This window comes from Hyperolius riggenbachi, chromosome 3 (assembly GCF_040937935.1).
Source record: "Hyperolius riggenbachi isolate aHypRig1 chromosome 3, aHypRig1.pri, whole genome shotgun sequence".
Taxonomy (NCBI): Eukaryota; Metazoa; Chordata; class Amphibia; order Anura; family Hyperoliidae; genus Hyperolius; species Hyperolius riggenbachi.
Genome location: NC_090648.1, coordinates 374,774,421 through 374,797,584, shown reverse-complemented (window position 1 = coordinate 374,797,584; position 23,164 = coordinate 374,774,421). Strand labels below are relative to the sequence as shown.

Below are 23,164 nucleotides of genomic sequence, written 5' to 3'. Positions count from 1 at the left end.
GTGGCTCTATAGGGTAGGACTCAGTGGCGTATCTGGGTAAAACAGTGCCTATGGCAAACACTACAATTGCGCCCCCCCCCATCCCTGTCCCCAAGCTCATTCCCCCATAATAAAAGCAGCCAGGTGCCTCAAGATAAAGAAATTAAATAGCCAGGAGTGCCAAGATAATTAAGTAGCAAAGGGCCCCCTTTATACATAATTTGAGTAGATATGTTCCCCAGAAAACCGAATTAGGTAGACACGTGCTTCTAGATATTAGTATAAGGTAGTCATCTGTGCACCTCACAATTCAAAAATACTCAGTCAGTGGCATGACTATGTACTCTGTAAAGTGCTGCAGGAGATGTCAGTGCTATATAAATACATAATAATAATAATATGGTAGGACATTAGACTAAGACTATGGTAGGATTAGATTGAGAGCTCCTCTGAGGACAGTCGGTGACATGACAATGTACTCTGTAAAGTGTTGCAGAAGATGTCAGTGCTATATAAATACATAATAATAATATGGTAGGACATTAGACTATGCCTATGGTAGGATTAGAGTGTGAGCTCCTCTGATGACAGTCAGTGACATGACTATGTACTCTGTAAAGTGCTGCAGAAGATCTCAGTGCTATATAAATACATAATAATAATATGGTAGGACATTAGACTATGCCTATGGTAGAATTAGATTGTGAGCTCCTCTGAGGACCGTAAGTGACATGACTATGTACTCTGTAAAGTGCTGCAGAAGATGTCAGTGCTATATAAATACATAATAATATGGTAGGACATTAGGCTATGACTATGGTAGGATTAGAGTGTGAGCTCCTCTGAGGACAGTCAGTGACATGACTATGTACTCTGTAATGTGCTGTAGAAGATGGCCGTGCTATATAAAGACATAATAATAATAATAATATTAATAATAATAATATGGTAGGACATTAGACTATGCGTATGGTAGAATTAGATTGTAAGCTCCTCTGAGGACAATCAGTGACATGACTATGTACTCTGTAAAGTGCTGCAGAAGATGTCAGTGCTTTATAAATACATAATAATAAAATGGTAGGACATTAGACTATGCGTATGGTAGAATTAGAATGTGAGCTCCTCTGAGGACAATCAGTGACATGACTAGGTGCTCTGTAAAGTGTTGCAAAAGATGTAGATACTCGGATTAAAAATGTAAATTATACAGCGGTGACCGCGGGAGATGGGCGTTAACTTACCCATAAGTCCGTGGGATCCTATGCATTCCATTTGGGTCACGTTCCACGCCAGTATCGCGCTTTCTCCTTTAAGCTAGAAGAAGGAAGTGCGGTAGTGACATGAAATGTGTCACACACATTGCGTGTGATGTAAATGATGTGAATGCATATGATCCCACAGACTTATGGGTAAGTTAACCCCCATCTCTCGTGGTCACCACTGTATAATTTACATTTTGAATCCAGGTAAGCTACTCAAAAGACCATCCCTAATTAAATGTACTTTTTAAGGGCTGTACAATAGATGGGGGGAGGGGGGATAAGACAAGCAGGGAGAATGGAGATTGAGATGGGGAAATGGAGGACAGTAAGAAGTGTGAGAAAGGCAGGGGGTGGACACAAGATAGTGCAAAAAAAAGAAAGAAAAAAAAAGGAAGGGTGGGAGATAAAGAGATGGAGGATCAGACTGTGTGGAAAGTGAAAAATCTCACAAGGGCAATCTTCACCAGTCCCATTTGGCAGGAACATCACACCACGAACATGATGCACAGTACAGGAGAGAGAGGGGGCAGAGAAAGGAGAGAGAGGGGGCAGAGAAAGGAGAGCACATGCTGGGAGCAGAGAGAGGACAGGAAGTATTCAGAGGCAATCATCTTATCTGTATTGTCGGGAGCTGCCTCTCTCTGCTCCGCTAACTTCACACACATCTGCTATCAGCTTCCCCACTCCTGCCTCTCCTCAAGTAAAAAGACTCACTCACTGTGTGTGTCACTAGACTTGGCTGCAGCTACGCTGGGTCGCAGACTCTTGTTCTCCTCTCTGCTTCATCCCCCATCAGCCCCAGCGGCAGCAGCAGGGCTCCATGCAGCCAATCAGGAGGGAGATGTGAGCAGTGCCGATGTTGCCCGGGCAACGTAAGCAGTAGAGAGGGGAATGGGACGCGGAAAGCGTTTCCTACTGCTTTACAGTGCTGGCTGCCAGCTAATTGCTAAATCGTCACCATGGGAAGGAGCCAGGAGGTGCTCAGACCTGGCTGGGAGGGAGAGGGATTCTCTCATTTATGCGCCCCCTGGGAGGTGAGTGACAAAGGGCGCCCATAGCAGCTGCCCTATGCCTCCAGATCCGCCTCTGGTAGGACTTGAAACATCCAGAGTTTCAAAACATCTTAGAGCTCAGTGCTCACTCCTACCTGAATATTTGTAAATATCTTCTGTTTTAAAAAGGCACATTTTTGTTTTCCATATAATTTTAGTAAGAGCTTTTTTGGTCCTTTGTAGCCCCTTACACTCTCCTAGGAGTTCTGGTTCACCATGAGCTTGCTGGGTACTCTGTAACTCTGGGTGTTTCAAGTCCTACTCCATAGAGCCACATTAATTCATATCATGCATTGATGAGGATCAACCAGTCTGAAACAGCCTGTATGCATGTTGGATTATTGTGGTTCTGTATATTTAACAAACTGACACATCATTGCATTCCAGCGGATCTGGAGGCGTGTTTAGCTTACAGGGACAACAATGGGTAATTTGCATATTCAGCAGTGATGCACTGGGAGACATCTCAGAGCTCACTCCAACCTGAATATTTGTAAATACCTTCTGTTTTAAGAAGGGAAACTTTGGTTTTCCATATCATTTTAGGAAGAGCGTTTTTTGGGGGTCTTTTGTAGCCCCTTACACACTCCTCGGAGTATCCCAAAATTAAACCAAGAGGATAATACTGCTTGGTAAGCTGAACTGTCCAAGTATTGTGTTGTATCTGAATTATTTAATTAGTAATGCTTGATGTGACGAACATTACGGAAAAGCCGTGCGCTAGCGCCATCGACTTTCGCATAATCGTGCACAGTTCCTGTCAGTCTTGGGTAAATGCACAACAGATGTCAATTTCTCTCTCTCTTACTGAGTACAGTAACCTTCCCCCCACATCCTGTTCAGGTCAGGAAAGAATTCACACTTGGCTAGCTTCCCTGGGGAGAAGCCATTTGGTTACATAGCTCAGCTTTCCCCAAAAGGAAAACCAGCTCACACTGGTTGAGATTCAAAATTTCCCTCCAAGCTCATAGTTCACACAATGGGAACATTTACTTTATTAATAATTCAAGATGGGTTTGGCACAGAAAGACAACAAACACATTTCCTGATACCCAGAAATCAGTTCTATCACTCACATGAATTATCATTCTCTAGCTATCAGGAATCAATTGAGAAACCGCTTTATCCGGCATGCGTAGAGCCAATTCATTAGACTAGACGTGTATAGTCTCATTTAATACAGAGTCGCATGCTGCTTATGAATATGGTCTCGGATTTGCGTTGCACCCATCTGGGGCGGAATTACACAAATTATTAATAATTGGTACATTCCTTGCTCCAAGTCTGTGGGTGGTAACTTGCCTGCTAGGAGGTAACCCTGCCTCAAACACACCTACTTTCCAGGTAGTGACCGCCCCAAAACTCTGGTCAGTAAAAAGCGTTTGCAAGGAACTCCACCCAGTTCTTCAATTTACATCGACTAGGGAAGTCCAGACATGTGCTCACGGAAGAACCGGGCGCATGTTGTGTACAAAGGACTTTTAAGCTGAATGCCTACGTTTAAACTGGACTATTTTCTTCATGCTTCAAATGGACTGCTCAGCTAACTAAGTAAGAACTTTCTGTTTTATTCCTTTTATTTTTAAGCTCTGTGTTTTATATGTTAATAGGTGTATATAACTGTATGTAATGCATTTGTGTTATTAACCTCTTGAAGACTGCAGTGCTAAACCCCCCTAGTGACCAGGCCATTTTAAGCAAAATGTGCCACTGCAGCTTTAAGACTAAGCTGCAGATCCGCACAACACAGCACACACGTGATTCCCCCCCCCTTTTCTCCCCACCAACAGAGCTCTCTGTTGGTGGGGTCTGATCGCCCCCAGATTGTTTATTTTTTTGTTTGCAAATATTTTTGTTTCTCTTTTTATTAAAAAAAAGTGTGTTCTTTTAAATATATTCCCTCCCTCCCTCCCTCCTTCCCCACAGCCAGCCAATTGTGGCGATCGGCTGTCATAGGCTTCTGCCTATGAGAGCCGATCGCTCTCCAGTGTCCCAGGGGGACAGCCGTGTCACATGGCTGTCCCCAGTACAGCGCTGCTGCCGATCGCAGCGCTGTACGGGTAAATAGACGGCGATCACGCCGTCTATCAGTCTCCCGAGCGGCAATAGCCGCTCGGAGACTGAAGAGGGGGCGGAGCTCCGCCCTCCGAGAATGAGATGCGCGCGCAGCGTGCGCGCGATCTCATTCAAAACAGAGCCCCAGGACTTTACGCCAATTGGCGTTAGGCGGTCCTGGGGCTGCCGCCGCGGCCACGCCCACCGGCGTGACGCGGTCGGCAAGAGGTTAAACGTTTAAAAATCGTTTAGCGGTTATGACCTGTTGCTGAACATACACAATCGTACCTATTCTCCTGAACTCGCTACCCTGTGTTTAATAGAAGTATACATTTATAACCCGTATGCGAGAACCCGGCCCAGACATAACGATCTGACCCAGATTCTTGCATACTGCTAAGGGTTAATATAGCGTTCTCCAAGTCCTAGTAAAATTACAGTAGCGGGCTGTGTAACTCGCTTGGTGGCAGATCTTTGAATTGTATGTGTGTGGAGTGATTCGGTTGGTATCAGAACGCTCCCTTCGCGAGTCAGTTCATCAAATTGCGAATGCGGGTTACCCTTCGTGATGAACAAATGACCGTGTAAGAGGATTTCTGACGCTGATCGATTTACCCCATCCGCAGACCGGCTCGCGGTCTGTGACATTTGTTTGGCAGCTTTTTGGGATTTGTGTATGTTCAGAACATCAACGGCAACGTTATTTGATTAACCTGCCAGAACAGATCAAAAATCTGTGGTCGATAACCGGTGCATTACCATTTATATAGACTAAACGTGTAGCACAGAGTTCCCCCCCAATCTCTTTTCCTATCCTATCTTTTATTTGGCAAAAATGGCTGCAGCAAGATACAAGAAAATGTCAGTGGCAGACCTAGTAAACTTGTGTGAGGAAAAAGGCATTGTGACTTATAGAAAAAAGAAATCGCAATTGATTGAGGACTTGTTGCGACTGAATACCCAGCCGGAGCAGATGCTGGGAGAGCACACTCCTGGTTCAGATGGTGCTGTAACTGGGGCAGAGGAAAGTGAGCGGTTGGAGCAAAGCAACCCACTTCCAGACCCAGAGGAAAACGGGACCGCGTCTGAACCGGTCGCTGTAACTGCTGAGGAGCATGGTGGCCGGCAGGAGCCCGCCCATGCCAACCTGTTCTGTGTTCCTGATGCTGGAATGCAACCTGGATTACAAAGGCTGTTGGAGACAAATCCTGAGCTGTACATGCAGATTGTCAGAGAAAACGCTGACAGAGCAGAACGAGACGCTGACCGTTTAGAACGCCAGGCAGAAAGGGAAGCGGCAGAGCGCCGGTGGCTTGCTGAGAAGGAGGCGGCAGAGAGAGAATCCGCCCGCCGACACGACCTGGAAATGGCCAAACTGCGAGGGCAAGGCCAAAATCCCTCGCAAAGTGCTCCGGAAACCCGGCCCACAGCAGGCCCGTTTGGGACTCCAAAGTTTAAATTCCCAGAAATGGAGAAGGGAACCGACCCGGACACTTATTTACACTCATTTGAAAAGACTTGCCGTCAGCATCATCTGCCCCAGGAGCAGTGGGCGAGATATCTGACACCCAACTTGCGGGACAAAGCGCTTGAGGCGTTTGTGGACTTACCCGCTGACAAGGACAATGACTATGAGGCGATAAAAGCTGCAATTATCGCCAAATACCAGCTGACCCCAGAGGTCTATCGCAAAAAGTTTCGCTCCCTGCAGAAAGGCCACACCGACTCTTACACCGACCTGGAGAGTCGCCTGCTGACCGTGTTCCGGCAGTGGTCGCGGGGCCTCAAAAAAGACTCTCACCAAGGTCTGGAGGACCTCATCGTACAGGAGCAGTTGCTGAACTGCTGCACTCCAGATGTCCGGCAGTTTGTCTTGGAGCGGAAGCCTGAATCCGCCAAAGCTGCCGCAGAACTTGCAGACACTTTTGTGGCCACCCGTGTGCCGGACAGCCGCAAACCTCCAGCCCAGAGCTGGAGAGGGGGGAGACCTATGCAACCCAGCTCTCCTCCCCCTGCTAACCGTGGGAATCGGGTCCCACAGCCACAGAGGCCGGATGCTGCACCTGCTACTCATCCGCCTGATGCCACATATGTTCCGAAGTGCTACCACTGTGGACAGAGAGGACACCTCAAGTCTGCCTGCCCCGAGGTGAGGACGCCGTCTCCAGAGCCTAGCGCAGAAGTGGCTAGCGCATCCTCTACTGCACACGCCTACCTCGTCATGGGAGCAGCAAATCCTCGACTTTCCGGAAATCATCAAGTCGTGGAAGTTAACGACCAGATCGCTGTTGGTTTCCGCGACACAGGCGCAGAGCTTACCTTGGTTCGCTCTCATCTTGTAGCCAGGGAGAATTTCCTGCCTAATGAGCGTGTCACACTTTTGGGAGTTGGTGGCGCACACGCCCGCATCGCCAAAGCTCGTGTTGTTCTCGATTGGGGAAGGGGCCGCCAGTCAAAAGTTGTGGGGGTGACAGATGACATCCCAGTGCCTGTGCTGTTGGGCACCGATCTTGGCACCCTACGATCCTTTTATGAACCTGTGATCAACACCCCGGATTGCCAGTCTGGACCCACTCAGGTACTGTACAAGCTTGGGGTGGGACAGAGGGAGGCAGCCAGGGTAATGGTACCTAGCCCTCCTAGGGAAGGAGGGAAGGAAGCGGTACCTGTTTCTAATGGACAGCTGTCTAGTCACGGTTTGTCTGACTCTAAACCTGTCACTGTTGTTCCAGATACCTGTGTACATGTGAAAAATGAACGTAACTGTGATGTTAATGTTGTACCAGATGTTGCTAATAGCTTTCATGCTGAATCTCACAGTGCTAAAAATGATGTATGTTTAAATGTGACAGTCTCTAATCTAAGAGGTAACAGTCTTGTTTTGCCTGGGTCATATCCGTCCAGGGCAGTGGAAGCAGGCCAGGTGTCAGAGCAGGCAGCTGGGGGCCTAGACCTCCCCTCCTGCTATGACAGCCAGAGTGCTCCACCATTGTCTGCTGTTAACAAACAGCTGGTGGAGACAGGCCGTTCCTTCCCTGTCTCACCCTTGCATGTCTTCCCCTTGCAGAAGCAACCCAGTGCAAAACTGCCCACAGCTCCACCCTCTATCCTTCCTGGAGAAGGGGCAAGCCTCGCCACCCAGGTGAAGGCAAATTCGTTTTTAAAATTGTGCTCTAATGTTCACCTAGGTTGTGCTGACCAAAATGTTGTGCCAAGGTGTAGTCAGTTAGAGCAGGGGTATGCTACGCTGCTTCCAGATTCGCAGGCTGACACCCGAGAGTCAGGAAGTGACCCGGATGTCAGCCAACGACTCTCTCCCTTACAGGAAGCGCTATGCAAACCCAGCCAGGCCTTTAGAGGTAAGCCTGTTGGTGTGCATCGCACCGTCCGCAAAGCGGACACTGGGACACACCGGACCATGAGGCCTTACGCTTCTGGTGAGTTGTCTAACGGGCAGTCAGATAAGAAGTCGAGAACCCGGTCAGTAGCTAAGCGCCGCGTAGAGCGGGTCATGCAGACCCACTCTGTGCGTCCGGCTGGTAGGAGGGAGATGTGACGAACATTACGGAAAAGCCGTGCGCTAGCGCCATCGACTTTCGCATAATCGTGCACAGTTCCTGTCAGTCTTGGGTAAATGCACAACAGATGTCAATTTCTCTCTCTCTTACTGAGTACAGTAACCTTCCCCCCACATCCTGTTCAGGTCAGGAAAGAATTCACACTTGGCTAGCTTCCCTGGGGAGAAGCCATTTGGTTACATAGCTCAGCTTTCCCCAAAAGGAAAACCAGCTCACACTGGTTGAGATTCAAAATTTCCCTCCAAGCTCATAGTTCACACAATGGGAACATTTACTTTATTAATAATTCAAGATGGGTTTGGCACAGAAAGACAACAAACACATTTCCTGATACCCAGAAATCAGTTCTATCACTCACATGAATTATCATTCTCTAGCTATCAGGAATCAATTGCGAAACCGCTTTATCCGGCATGCGTAGAGCCAATTCATTAGACTAGACGTGTATAGTCTCATTTAATACAGAGTCGCATGCTGCTTATGAATATGGTCTCGGATTTGCGTTGCACCCATCTGGGGCGGAATTACACAAATTATTAATAATTGGTACATTCCTTGCTCCAAGTCTGTGGGTGGTAACTTGCCTGCTAGGAGGTAACCCTGCCTCAAACACACCTACTTTCCAGGTAGTGACCGCCCCAAAACTCTGGTCAGTAAAAAGCGTTTGCAAGGAACTCCACCCAGTTCTTCAATTTACATCGACTAGGGAAGTCCAGACATGTGCTCACGGAAGAACCGGGCGCATGTTGTGTACAAAGGACTTTTAAGCTGAATGCCTACGTTTAAACTGGACTATTTTCTTCATGCTTCAAATGGACTGCTCAGCTAACTAAGTAAGAACTTTCTGTTTTATTCCTTTTATTTTTAAGCTCTGTGTTTTATATGTTAATAGGTGTATATAACTGTATGTAATGCATTTGTGTTATTAAACGTTTAAAAATCGTTTAGCGGTTATGACCTGTTGCTGAACATACACAATCGTACCTATTCTCCTGAACTCGCTACCCTGTGTTTAATAGAAGTATACATTTATAACCCGTATGCGAGAACCCGGCCCAGACATAACGATCTGACCCAGATTCTTGCATACTGCTAAGGGTTAATATAGCGTTCTCCAAGTCCTAGTAAAATTACAGTAGCGGGCTGTGTAACTCGCTTGGTGGCAGATCTTTGAATTGTATGTGTGTGGAGTGATTCGGTTGGTATCAGAACGCTCCCTTCGCGAGTCAGTTCATCAAATTGCGAATACGGGTTACCCTTCGTGATGAACAAATGACCGTGTAAGAGGATTTCTGACGCTGATCGATTTACCCCATCCGCAGACCGGCTCGCGGTCTGTGACACTTGATGTATTCTATATAGTGTAGTATGGATACAGAGGCGCCAAAAGGATAAAAGAATCTAAAAAGTTTAAAAAGAGTGATTAAGATGTGGAATGCATTGCCACAGGAAGTAGTTTTGGCAAATTCTAAATCTGCATTTAAAGGGGGCTTAGATGCTTTCCTTGCGTTGAAAGACATCCATGGCTATTATTACTAGGTATTGCCCAGTAGTGTTGATCCAGGGATTTTAACTGATTGCCATCTGGATTCAGGAAGGATTTTTTTCCCTTTTGGGGCTAATTGGACAATGCTTTGTAAGGGTTTCTCGCCTTCCTCTGGATCAACAGGGATATGTGAGGGAGCGAGCTGGTGTTGTACTTTGTTTTCTGGTTAAACTCGATGGACGTATGTCTTTTTTCAACCCAAATAACTATGTAACTATGTAAAAACATGAGGAGTGTGAGGATCTGTGCCTGTGTCATCCTGCTGGTGGCAGCACTGAGGTGGACTTCCGCTGTCTACCAGCAGATGGCTCTCATATTGCTGGGAGCGGGGCAATTCCTCGGCTCACCAGCAGATGGAACTGTGGGAGATTCTGGCCAGTCACCTGAGCAATGTGCTGCTTAACCACTTCAGCTCCACAGGTTTTTTTGCTTAAAATCCAGAGCAATTTTCACATTTCAGCGCTCCTCCCATTCATTCACCAATAACTTTATTGCTACTCATCAGATGTAAATGATCTATATCTTGTTTTTTTGCCACAAATTATGCTTTGTGAGGGTGATATTTGCTTTTAGTAATTATGCTATTATCTGTGCATTTTAAAGGGAAAAATGAGAAAAAAAAAGAAAAAATACACTATTTCTCCATTTCCATGCACTATAGTTTTCAAATAAACAATGTTACCATAGGTAAAACCCGCACATTGTATTTGCTAATTTGTCCTGGTTATCTCAACATTTAAATAATGTTCCTAGTACAATGTATGGCGATAATATATTAGTTTCTGGTTTGTGTTTTTTGTTTTCTCATTGTATTCTATCAGTAATTAAAAAGCCCTTATCTTCATGATTAACAGTAATACACTCTCATGGCATACATATTTTAAAAGCTAAGTCCCTAGGGTAACTATGTATTCTCTTTTCAATGCTGTCACTTTTGTTTTGTTTTTACTAGTATTTATTTAGGGGTATAGAGTACATGTAAATAACAGTTTTATTGCTTTTCATTCAGTTTTACGGTAAAAAAAATCACATGACTTATCCCTCAGTTGTCAAACACCACAAAATCTATTCTCTCACTTGTCACGGTTAAAATGATACCCTATATACATAATCAGATAGCTTATTGGGCATACAGCACACTGTTTACCACAAGTACGCCTATCTACTCCCCTGAGATTCAAGTAAAGTTTTGTGGGGAGTAGATAAGCGTAGCAAGGGAGGTAAAGTGGTTATTTAAGGCCGGACTTCCTAGGAGCACATTGCTAGGTCATTCCGTTTGTCTGCTTGCTGCAGTTGTGACTCTGGCCATCCAGTCCTGTGCTCCTGAACCCTGCTCTGATATTCTGTACTCCTGGTATTTGATCCTTGCTAGTCTGACTATTCTCTGTCTTCTGCCCTTGTACCTTGTATTCTCTGGTTATTGATCTTGGCTTGTACGACTATTCTTCCGTGTGCTGATTCTGCTGAGACGTGTCTGTATATATGGTATTATTGTATATACTCTCATATTGTGTGTGTTGCTGTATATATTTGTATAGATAGTTAGATAGTCAGGGTTCTGGTATTTGTGGTGCACCACGCGTTGTTTGATTGTATATTGTATGTGTATGGTGATCTGCATTTGTTCACTTGCATTATTGTAAATAAAACACATTTATCATTCTACTCTGTTGTGCAGACGTCAGTATTTCCATTGTGATCTTCCTGTTTGTTAAACCAAAACGATTGCCATGCAGAGATCGTGGATCTGCCAGTCTGGTTCCAGTCACGACCACGATCTGCATGGCCAATCGTTACAGAATGACCTAGCCAACCCATATATTGATCACAGAAATACTGCAGATTCATCTATCTGTACAAAGAGTTGGAGTTTTGATGATGTGTACTACTATGTCTTGCTCGCTGAGGATAGCAAAAGTTATTCCTTCATGTATTTTGCAGCTTACTCCAGAAAGCAGCTTCAGCAGTTATTGGAGTTAGTGCAAAACTATGTTAATCAGAAAATCTTGTCTGCAGAAGAGGTGCAGGACTTGCTGCAAGTCCTTCAATGGTTGCTGAAAAGTAAATTATCCAAGGATAATTTTCTTGATCCTCCATTTAGCCCATCTGATGTTACCGTTTTGACGTCCATTTTGAAAAACGACAGGGAATCTTTCTTTCAGTTCTACTCCAAGAAAGACAAAAATATATGCAAGCTTGTGTCCAATCCCTTCAATCATTGATTGATTTAAGAGTATGCAAATTTGAAAAAACCTCCTTGTTAATGTCTGCCTGGGAAGAGATGTTAATTTCCCAATGCAAACCTTGTTCTGTGACAGCAAAGAATAAAATACAAACTGGTTCTTTGTCTGTTACTATCCAGTCCAGTCTTGATTCTGTTTCTGATGTAGTTCAGTCAAGTTCTATTAATAGACAAATAAATTCTCTGCCAGTTAGGAACCAATCTCGTTTAGAGCCTGTCTTTTGTGCAGCAGATATTAACTATCTAATTGATCATTTAAAGAAGGATAGGAAAAGTTTTGTAAACCACTATTCTAAAATGGAAAGTTCTTGTCTGCTGAAATATGTGCATGCTGTGAAAAGGATGAGTGGTTACAAATTGTGTCCGCAGAAAGCCGCCTCTGCCCTGATCCAAGTTTGGGAGGAAATCTTGTCATTTGATGCAGATGCATGCATGCATGTGATTGAGGAATCAAATGAGTGGAGAGATTGCAGCAATCGAGTCAGTTTTGATTTTACTGCAGAAGAGATCAATGCTTATTATGGCTATTTGAAGAATGATAGGGAACAGTTTATGTCATTCTATTCACAACAAAATGAGGAGTTTATTAGGAATTGTATCTGTGGAGTAAGATCTCTGATGGTTAATGCCTTGTGTGAGAATGAATCTGCCTCTGCTTTGATTGCCATCTGGCAAGAAATTCTTTCCTCTAAATTTCAATCTCACCCTCTCTCTGATAACCCTTATGTCCAGAGTTCACAACCTGCATGTCAGTTATCTGTACAAACTCCATTGCAAACTGCAGTCAGAACCACACCTTGGTCCTGGCAAAAATCATTAGAAAAGAAGTCATCATCCAAAAAGAAATTCTTTCCTACCAACTCCATTCAGCGTGTGCAGCCTCCAGCCGATTCCAGTCGTGTGCAGCCTCCAGCCGATTCCAGTCGTGTGCAGCCTCCAGCCGATTCCAGTCGTGTGCAGCCTCCAGCCGATTCCAGTCGTGTGCAGCCTCCAGCTGATTCCAGTCGTGTGCAGCCTCCAGCTGATTCCAGTCGTGTGCAGCCTCCAGCTGATTCCAGTCGTGTGCAGACTCCATCCAAGTCGGTGCAGACTCCATCCAAGTCGGTGCAGACTCCATCCAAGTCGGTGCAGACTCCATCCAAGTCGGTGCAGACTCCATCCAAGTCGGTGCAGACTCCATGCAGGTCGGTGCAGACTCCATGCAGCTCCATACAAACTTCACCCCGATCCGTGCAGACTTCACCCCGATCCGTGCAGACTTCAACCATGTCCATGCAGACTTCAACCATGTCCATGCAGACTCCAGGTGATTTGTGTCCTCAGCAATCTCCAGTCTGTCCTGAGCAGTCCTTCGCTTTTCTTTGTGGACTCTTTCATGGACTAGGTTTGCTGACAGTGGGTCAGCCTGCCAGGCCCGCAGAGTGTTGCATCCAGCCCGCAGAGTGTTGCATCCAGCCCGCAGAGTGTTGCATCCAGCCCGCAGAGTGTTGCATCCAGCCCGCAGAGTGTTGCATCCAGCCCGCAGAGTGTTGCATCCAGCCCGCGGAACTTTGCTCTTTGCCTGCGGAACTTTGCTCTTTGCCTGCGGAATTTTGCTCCCAGTCCGCACAGACTCAGATCACACCGTTTCAGTGCCAGTCCGCACAAACTGTATCGGGATCTCAGCCAACGGTCCAGCCAAGCGCTCAGCCAACGGTCCAGCCAAGCGCTCAGCCAACGGTCCAGCCAAGAGCTCAACCAAAGGTCCAGATCTATGAGGTTACACAGGCTGCTGTCCTGTCTGAAACTAGTGAGCCTGCTGTCCTGTCTGAAGCATCCCAACCTGTTAACTTGCCTAAAGTTATCCCGTCTTCTGTTTTGCCTGAGGTTATGCAAGCTGCTGCCCAGCCTTCACAGACTTTTGTTGCTGCTGTTCCTGTAGGTGCCAAGTCTGTTGATGATCCTGCTCCTAATGGTGCTCAGACTGATGTTCCTGATGGTGCCCGGCCTGCTACTGTTCTTGCTTCTCCTGGTAGTGCCTGGTCTGCTGGACTACTTGAGGGCACCCAGTTTACAATCCAGCCTGTTGCTGCCCTGCCCGAGACTATTCAGTCTGTTGCTAATCTGCCTGCAGCACTACCTGAAGCTTTCCAGTTAACTGCTCAGATGTCACAGGACTCTGCTGTTGTTTCCAAGTCTGGCGACTCTGCTGTTGCTTCCAAGTCTGGTGACTTTGCTGCTGCTTCCAAGGTTGGTGAGTCTGCTGCCGCTCCTGAAGATATCCAGTCTGCTGCCGCTTCTGAGGGTATCCAGTCTGCTGCCGCTTCTGAGGGTATCCAGTCTGCTGCCGCTTCTGAGGGTATCCAGTCTGCTGCCGCTTCTGAGGGTATCCAGTCTGCTGCCGCTTCTGAGGGTATCCAGTCTGCTGCCGCTTCTGAGGGTATCCAGTCTGCTGCCGCTTCTGAGGGTATCCAGTCTGCTGCCGCTTCTGAGGGTATCCAGTCTGCTGCCGCTTCTGAGGGTATCCAGTCTTCGGTTCCAGTTGTTGCTTCCAAGTCTTCGGTTCCAGTTGTTGCTTCCAAGTCTTCGGTTCCAGTTGTTGCTTCCAAGTCTTCGGTTCCAGTTGTTGCTTCCAAGTCTTCGGTTCCAGTTGTTGCTTCCAAGTCTTCGGTTCCAGTTGTTGCTTCCAAGTCTTCGGTTCCAGTTGTTGCTTCCAAGTCTTCCGTTCCAGTTGTTGCTTCCAAGTCTTCGGTTCCAGTTGTTGCTTCCAAGTCTTCGGTTCCAGTTGTTGCTTCCAAGTCTACGGTTCCAGTTGTTGCTTCCAAGTCCACGGTTCCAGTTGTTGCTTCCAAGTCCACGGTTCCAGTTGTTGCTTCCAAGTCCACGGTTCCAGTTGTTGCTTCCAAGTCCACGGTTCCAGTTGTTGCTTCCAAGTACGGTGTTCCTGTGGATCTCAAGTCTGCTCTGGCTCTTCTTGATCCTGATGGGTTCCAGAAGTTTTTCGATTTCTCTCCCTCCCTGCCCACCCAGCCTCGGTTTTTCTATTGGGACCCAGGTGGGGCTAACTCTGGAGATCGTATGGAGCGTTCGGAGCCCGCTCCTAAAGAGGGGGGTACTGTGAGGATCTGTGCCTGTGTCATCCTGCTGGTGGCAGCACTGAGGTGGACTTCCGCTGTCTACCAGCAGATGGCTCTCATATTGCTGGGAGCGGGGCAATTCCTCGGCTCACCAGCAGATGGAACTGTGGGAGATTCTGGCCAGTCACCTGAGCAATGTGCTGCTTATTTAAGGCCGGACTTCCTAGCAGCACATTGCTAGGTCATTCCGTTTGTCTGCTTGCTGCAGTTGTGACTCTGGCCATCCAGTCCTGTGCTCCTGAACCCTGCTCTGATATTCTGTACTCCTGGTATTTGATCCTTGCTAGTCTGACTATTCTCTGTCTTCTGCCCTTGTACCTTGTATTCTCTGGTTATTGATCTTGGCTTGTACGACTATTCTTCCGTGTGCTGATTCTGCTGAGACGTGTCTGTATATATGGTATTATTGTATATACTCTCATATTGTGTGTGTTGCTGTATATATTTGTATAGATAGTTAGATAGTCAGGGTTCTGGTATTTGTGGTGCACCACGCGGGTTTTGATTGTATATTGTATGTGTATGGTGATCTGCATTTGTTCACTTGCATTATTGTAAATAAAACACATTTATCATTCTACTCTGTTGTGCAGACGTCAGTATTTCCATTGTGATCTTCCTGTTTGTTAAACCAAAACGATTGCCATGCAGAGATTGTGGATCTGCCAGTCTGGTTCCAGTCACGACCACGATCTGCATGGCCAATCGTTACAAGGAGGCAGTGGTGGACTTACCCTTTCCAAACAGACACAAAAATTGCCAATGTGTTTGTCAAATACAACAAGTTTATTTACATACTCCGGGGGACAATGCAACGCGTTTCGCTGGTTTGATCCTGCTTTATCAGGCAATAACAACGGAGCAATAGCATTTCTACTGACCACATATGCTATTGCTCCATCCACCCCTTTTTTCCTCATCTACGGAGAGTGACTTCTTAATCCTGAGTGGGGTCAGGTCTAATCTCCCCACCTGCCTATACAGTGGTAGCCTTTGAGGTAACCCTGCTTTGTGAGTATAGCTTATTACTCTACCATACTTCATTTCAACTACCAGTACATACTACACTATATTTGGCTCTTGGTGTCCCTACTCCGTGTTCTATTCTTTATGGTGAACTATATTGGAAATCACAAGCCTTCGGGACACTTTCAAATTGGTGTGTTGCGTTGGCCTATTTTTCTGGCGGTCAACGCTATGACAATAAAAGTCTATGGGGCATTTCATAACTCGCGCGGTGCGATGTGATCCACAGGAAGTGCGCAATTTTCTGCAAAAGCAACAGCACGTTGCTGGGCAACATGCGTGGCAAACCGTAAGTCATGTAAATCTATGGTGACTATTTTTTAATTTTACGGCGTTAGCGACGCAGAAGCATATTTTTTAATACACTTCTGTGCAATTCTATTTTCAGCCACAGGAAGTGAGTACTAGAGGGCCTCACTTCCTGCTTGGCTTGTAGCCAGAAAGGGGATTACCAGGCATTGCAGCAGTAAAACCCAATGACTATTTTTAGCATTGTGGCAGCGCTCTTATACCGCCGATTTCCAGTGTGAAACCGGCCTCATTTGTCTGGTGCTTCGAATTGCACTGTAAAATGTTACTGTTCTAGTAAAGCAACTGCTATTCCCTTCTCTCAAAAATACACTTGCTTTACGCTATATGACACAATTACAGTATGTGGAACTAGTTATCATGAATAAGTAAACTTTTGCAAATAATGAATAAAACCTATATCACAATTCTGTAATTTCATGTTGTTAAAGTTACATTGCCTCAAATTGTTCAAAACATGTTTCCTTGCAACAATATATGATTTGGGGGATAGAACAGCTCCAAAATCTAATTTTACGATGCTGCTCTATCATCTACAAACATATCCATTTATGGATTCTTCCAAGGCGTTCACTCAGCCTCAGACCATCTGTCTCACAGTTGTCTTGCTGTATATGAAGAGCGTTTGCTAAAATCTTAATGGTGTTTTAGTTCTCACTTGACAAATGCTTTTCCTCCAAACAACAAATATATAATCATTACCTTCTCTGCCAGGGACAATACTGTACTCGCTTGAATGATGGCAACTTGTTCTTCATTTCTGAGATTCTGCAAGCCAAAAATATAGAATAGCTGGCTAAGTTCTGTTACTAAAGAAAATATTATTCATGTCAATACAAGATTTGTTTAAAGATTACTAAGAATATGCTGCAAAGTTTATCTGAAAATATTGTATAACTAAAAATAATACAGTACTGTGATTTTTTTTTAACTACAATTGTAAAGTATGACATTATAAAACCCACTTTCTTAGAATGTTAGAAAAAAATAAAATAAAAATAAATATATATACATATATACATTATTAGGAACACCTGCTCAATTTCTCATTAATGCAATTATCTAATCAACCAATCACATGGCAGTTGCTTCAACGCATTTAGGGGTGTGGTCAGGGTCGTATTTAGGCCAAGGCCATCTAGGCCATGGCCTAGGGCACCGCAGGAGCAAGGGCACCAAAGAAGCAGGCTAAACTGGTGCAGCATTTGCAAGCTTGCAAATGCTGCAGTGCAGGGAGTTGCAGTACTCTGCTGCCAACGGCCTGTGCAGCGGCCACCTTGCTCTCTGTGCACATTTGCATTGTGGCCGGCAGCTGTAGACTTGGGCAGCATTGGAGATGGAAAGGAAGAGGAAGCTTCTGTACTGGAGACGAGCAGAGAAATTAGTAACACTGATGGCTGCTGCGGTGTGAAGGTGAGCTGACTACCTATACTGAAAGGGGGGGGGGGGGAAGGAGTGATTAAGGAAGTCACCTGGCTACCTATACTGGATGGAAAGGGAGAGGGAGGGGTCATCAGGCTATCTATAATAGAGGGAAAGGGGGAGGAGTCACTTGGCTATTCATACTGGAGGGAAGGGGGAGGGATCATCACGCTATCTATACTGAAGGGTTGCGACTGGTGACGGTGGCCTTGGGCGGTAAAGAGTACAAATCTGGTCCTGGGTGTGGTCCAGACAATCTCCTGTACTCCAAACTGAATGTCAGAATGGGAAAGAAAGGTGATTTAAGCAATTTTGAGCGTGACATGGTTGTTGGTGCCAGATAGGCCGGTCTGAGTATTTCACAATCTGCTCAATTACTGGGATTTTCACGCACAACTCATGGGAAAAGGGAAAAACATCCAGGATGTGTCAGTCCTGTGAGCGAAAATGCATTGTTGATGCTAGAGGTCAGAGGAGAATGGCCGACTGATTCAAGCTGATAGAAGAGCAACGTTGACTGAAATAACCACTCGTTACAACCGAGGTATGCAGCAAAGCATTTGTGAAGCCACAACATGCACAACCTTGAGGGGGATGGGCTTCAAAAGCAGAAGACCCCACCGGGTACCACTCATCTCCACTACTAATAGGAAAAAAAATTGCACAAGCTCACCAAAATTGGACAGTTGAAGACTAGAAAAAAGTTGCCTGGTCTGATGAGTCTCAATAGAGTCAGAATTTGGTGTAAACAGAATGAGAACAAGGATCCATCATGCCTTGTTACCACTGTGCAGGCTGGTGGCGGTGGTATAATGTTGTGGGGGATGTTTTCTTGGCACACTTTAGGCCCCTTAGTGCCAATTGGGCACCGTTTAAATGCCATGGGCTACCTGAGCATTGTTTCTGACCATGTCCATCCCTCCATGACCACCATGTACCCATCCTATGATGGCTACTTCCAGCAGGATAATGCACCATGTCACAAAGCTTGAATCATTTCAAATTGGTTTCTTGAACATGGCAATGAGTTCACTGTACTAAAATGGCCCGTACAAATCTCAACCCAATAGAACATCTTTGGGATGTGATGGAACGGGAGCTTCGCGCCCTGGATGTGCATCCCACAAATCTCCATCAACTGCAAGATGCTATCCTATCAATATGGGCCAACATTTCTAAAGAATGCTTTCAGCACCTTGTCGAATCAATGCCACGTAGAATTAAGGCAGTTTTGAAGGTGAAAGGGGGTCAAACACTGTATTAGTATGATGTTCCTAATAATCCTTCAGGTGAGTGTATATGTGTGTGTGTGTACACACACACACACACACACACACACACACACACACACACACACACACACACACACACACACACACACACACACACACACACACACACACACACACACACACACATACACACATACACACACACACACACACACACACACTGTCTATTGAAAAAATGCAATCAATGTAAAATAATTAAATTTACTATGGTTCTAGGAGGTTGTAGTTCACGGAAGAGCCAGAAGGTACACTGACACCACACTGCAGTGCACATGGTATGATCCAGTCACATTACACTGCAACATACATGGTAGGGTCCATTCACATAGTACTTCATAGCACACGATAGGATTCATTCATACAATACTTCAGTACAAATGGTAGGATTAATATACACAATACTTTATCACACATGGTAGGGTCCAGTCACACAATTCTTCCGCACACACGCTAGAGTCCATTCACACAGTACTTCATCACACACGGTAGGGTCCATTCACACAATACTTCAGCACACGTGTTACGGTCTATTTATACAGCGCTTCAGCATACCTGACAGAGTCAATTCATACAGTAGTTAATCACACATAGTAGAGTCTATTCACACATTACTTCAGGACACATTGTGGTGATATATTGGGGTGCTTATAATGTAAGGATAACAGGAACATATTCTTTCATTTTTCTGCCTGTGTTCCATATAGGTCGGCTAGAAGGGAGCTGGGGCCATTGATTGCTTGGGGCAAGGAAGTGGGTATTGTCTTGACCATAGGAAATGCTTTGAGTTTCTGCTAATGGGATTATCTGCCTGGCTTTTTGAACTCAGGAGACGGCCCATTGTCTCAATACACAAAGCAAGCCTAGGCAGGAAAAGTCTAACACATGTCAACTTGTGGTGAAGAAACCCTATTTCACTGTGAGGAAATTAAATTATTGGAGGAAGTCTTTTCATGTATGTGGGCTATAGTACATTTTTTGTGGATGTTAGATCTCTAGAAATCCAATTATGACTGAGGATGCAATTAAAACCTAGTTCCTCCCCTCCCCAAGGAAGTTGCAGCCTCCAGGTGTAGCTCAGAGTATAAAAAGCAGAGGCAGATACCTAGGGATCATCTGCTTTTGGAGTTAGCGCATAGCTAGAGTTGATCTCGACTTCTGGTCAAACAAGCGGCATGCTCCTGCCGACAACGTTGAGACCTTCAAGTTGGTAACGTTTTTTTAATCCCCATTTTTATTTTACGCAAATATCCGTGTGTGTTATCTTTGTAACTTTTATCTTGTAACTATTTTTACTTTGTTTTTTTGTAATCTTTTGTATATATTAAGTTCTGCACTGTTCTATGTTTTTCTGGAATATTAAATTATTATTTAATAAGCTTGACTTCTGCAGTACTAAACTAACACTCATAGCCTAAAGGAGACTGAAGTGTAACCGTGTATAAGTTCATGCCTAGTTGTATGTTTGAGCAACACTACCGTATGAAATTGTAATTGCATTGTGTGTGGGGGCGTTTGTCATACGTTGGCCTAAGTGCGCAGCTGACCCAACGTACGAACAACGCCAGTGCGAGTAGCGACAGCAGAATGGCTAACAGTATCGTTCGGAACGACTGTTAGTGGGTTTTCGCTTCACGACAGTGTAAGATTGCAACTGTGTGTGTGTGTGGGTGCGTGGCGTTCCCGTATTCGGCCTAAGCGCAAAGCTGACCCGAATACGAAAACGCGGAGTGCGCGCTGAGGACTCAACAGCAGAGTGGAAGTGTCTAGCGAACAGCTAGTGATGGCAGTGGGAAGTGTTTGAGGGGTTCCAGCCTTGTTTGTAGCTTAAATAAGGCTGTTCCCCGCTTAATCTGGTCAAACCCGCAGTCGGGAACCGTATACGCAGGCGTGCCGCGGGCCGGTTCCTGACATAATTGGTGGCAGTGGTGGGATCGTTTAGTACATTAGTACGCAGTTTAGCTCGCTATTCTGAGTACTAAAGGCTGGAAGCTTGCTAGAAGCAACTAGCCTACAGAAGTCTACTCAGTGCAGAATCTATATATTTTTTTTTTTGTTCAAAGATACACACTTGGTGTTTGCTTTCCCTCCCCCCCCCCCCCCCCCATTTTTCTTTTTCTTTTTTGCAACACGATGGCTCAGAAAGCCTCCAGCTATGCAAGGCAAAACAAGGAGATACTACTCAACCTGTGTGAGCACAAAGGCATCGAGACGGTGAGCGGCCAGACTAAGGAGCAGTTAGTTCGTGCGCTCGAGGAGTATGATGAGGCAGAGCGAGCCCGTGCTTCAACGTCAGCGGATGCAGCTCACGACATGCCAGAGGAGGAATCGCTTCTGCCACAGAATGCGAGTGGAGAAGATGTCCTGGATGATCCGCCGAACACGGAGAGAACATCTCTGGAAGCCGACCTACAACTACTAGGTTCGGCTGAGCCCGAACTGCGCCTAAAGCTGATCCTGGAACATCGGCAAGCAGAGAGGGAACAAGCTGCCCAGCGACTCCGGGCAGAGGAGGGAAGAGCTGAACGGCAACACCAGCTGGAGCTGGCTAAACTTCAGCAGCAGAACCGGTCTGCTGGACCCGCAGAACGCGAAGGTGAGCGAGTCCACAGAATCCCCCTAGATAAGTTCCCCGCTATGGACAAGGACTCTGACATAGACACTTTCCTACAGGGGTTTGAAAGGACTTATCGGCAGTATGGGGTGCCCCGTGAGCAGTGGGCAAGATACCTCACACCAGGGCTGAGAGGCAAGGCCCTGGAGGCGTTTGTGAGTCTCCCCCAGGAGGAAGAAACAGACTTTGAGGCAATTAAGAAAGCCATCATTGCACGATACCACCTCACGCCAGAGGTGTATCGAAAACGTTTCAGGACAGTGCAGCAAGGTCCTAATGACAGTTACCTGGATCACGCGTGCAACCTGCGCACTGCCTTCCAGCAGTGGGTAAAAGGACTGGCGGTTGAGACCTTTGATGCCCTGCAGGAACTGACCATAAAAGATCAGTTCCTCCACACTTGTCCTGTTGAGGTCCGGCAGTTTGTACGGGACCGAGAGCCGAAGACCGTGGATGAGGCCGCGAAAGTCGCTGATGCCTACACGTCCAATCGACCATCTGATTTTCGGAGGATTACGGCACCCAGCTGGAAGGGAGAAAAGACTGCGAGACCTTCTCCTCTGAGCACCCAGTGAAGCCAAGTCCCGCAGCCGCCTGGAGGTAGAACCGCCACCGTCGACACTCGGAGATGTTTTGCCTGTAACAAACCGGGTCACATCAGTGCTACGTGCCCAGAAAAGAAGGAAGCCCCAAACTCTGGCGGGGCCCGGAATGCGTTGTGTGCCACCAGGAATGCAGGTAGCTATGCAGAGAATCTGCAACCTGTCACGGTAGGGGATACCGTTTCCACCGGTCTGAGACACTGGAGCAGAGGTGACTCTAGTGCACCCCCAGCTTGTGAACCCCGAGGAGTACATTCCTGGCAAGACTATGGCTGTCAAAGGAGTTGGGGGTGTCACCCCCGCCATACCCACCGCCTTGGTCCACCTGGATTGGGGGGCCGGCAGCGGAATGAAAGAAGTGGGGGTAACTGATGCCATCCCCACGAACGTTTTGTTGGGTACTGACCTGGGACGGTTAGTGGCCCGGTATGAGCCTACTCCACACCCCATGGAGCCTGCATCCCCCGCAGAAGTCCAGGACTCTTGCAAGGTACTGTGTGATAATGCTGTGCAAGCGGGGAGTGCTGGTGAGGCCCCAGGGGCTACGGACTGTGTACTAGGAGCCAGCCCTAGTGAGTCTCCAGTGCCCAGGCCTGGAGGAGGACACGTTGTTACCATGAATGCAGATAATGTTGATGTAATATGTGATGTGCTGCATAATGACATGTGTACAGTGAACGCTCCGTCAGCTGCAGTGGTGACCCGAAGTGCTCACCGAGCTGCAGCAGACGAATTGTCCACTGAAGGGGCTGATGTCACTGGGTCGGGCTCTTCCACTTCAGAGCCTGGCTCTGAGGACCCAGAGGACTCTCAGTTTGCCACCTCCCTGGTGCCTGTGGCCGACAGCGCTGAGTTCTCCGAGGCTGTGCGACTTGATAGCAGCCTGGAAGAGCTCAGGGGTCTGGCGGACAGGGCACCGGTGGAGGGCGACAAAGTGAGGGTGTACTGGGAGCACGGCAGACTGTACAGAGAGGTTACTCCCTCTGAGCTGTCTGAAGTGGAGGAGGCAGACAGGCAGTTCATTGTGCCCCACAGGTACAGGGAGCAGCTATTAAGAATAGCACATGAG

General features: G+C 46.5%; 1 protein-coding gene across 5 annotated transcripts in view; it reads right to left on the bottom strand.

Annotated features, from left to right (window-relative positions):
• Positions 1–23,164, bottom strand: part of JAKMIP2 (janus kinase and microtubule interacting protein 2) — a 241,904-nt gene that overhangs the window by 56,501 nt on the left and 162,239 nt on the right. For all 5 annotated transcript variants that reach the window (XM_068277184.1, XM_068277182.1, XM_068277185.1 and 2 more), the window contains one exon: positions 16,871–16,936. In XM_068277184.1, coding sequence (XP_068133285.1) covers positions 16,871–16,936 — 66 coding nt within the window. The remainder of the gene's footprint in view (positions 1–16,870; positions 16,937–23,164) is intronic.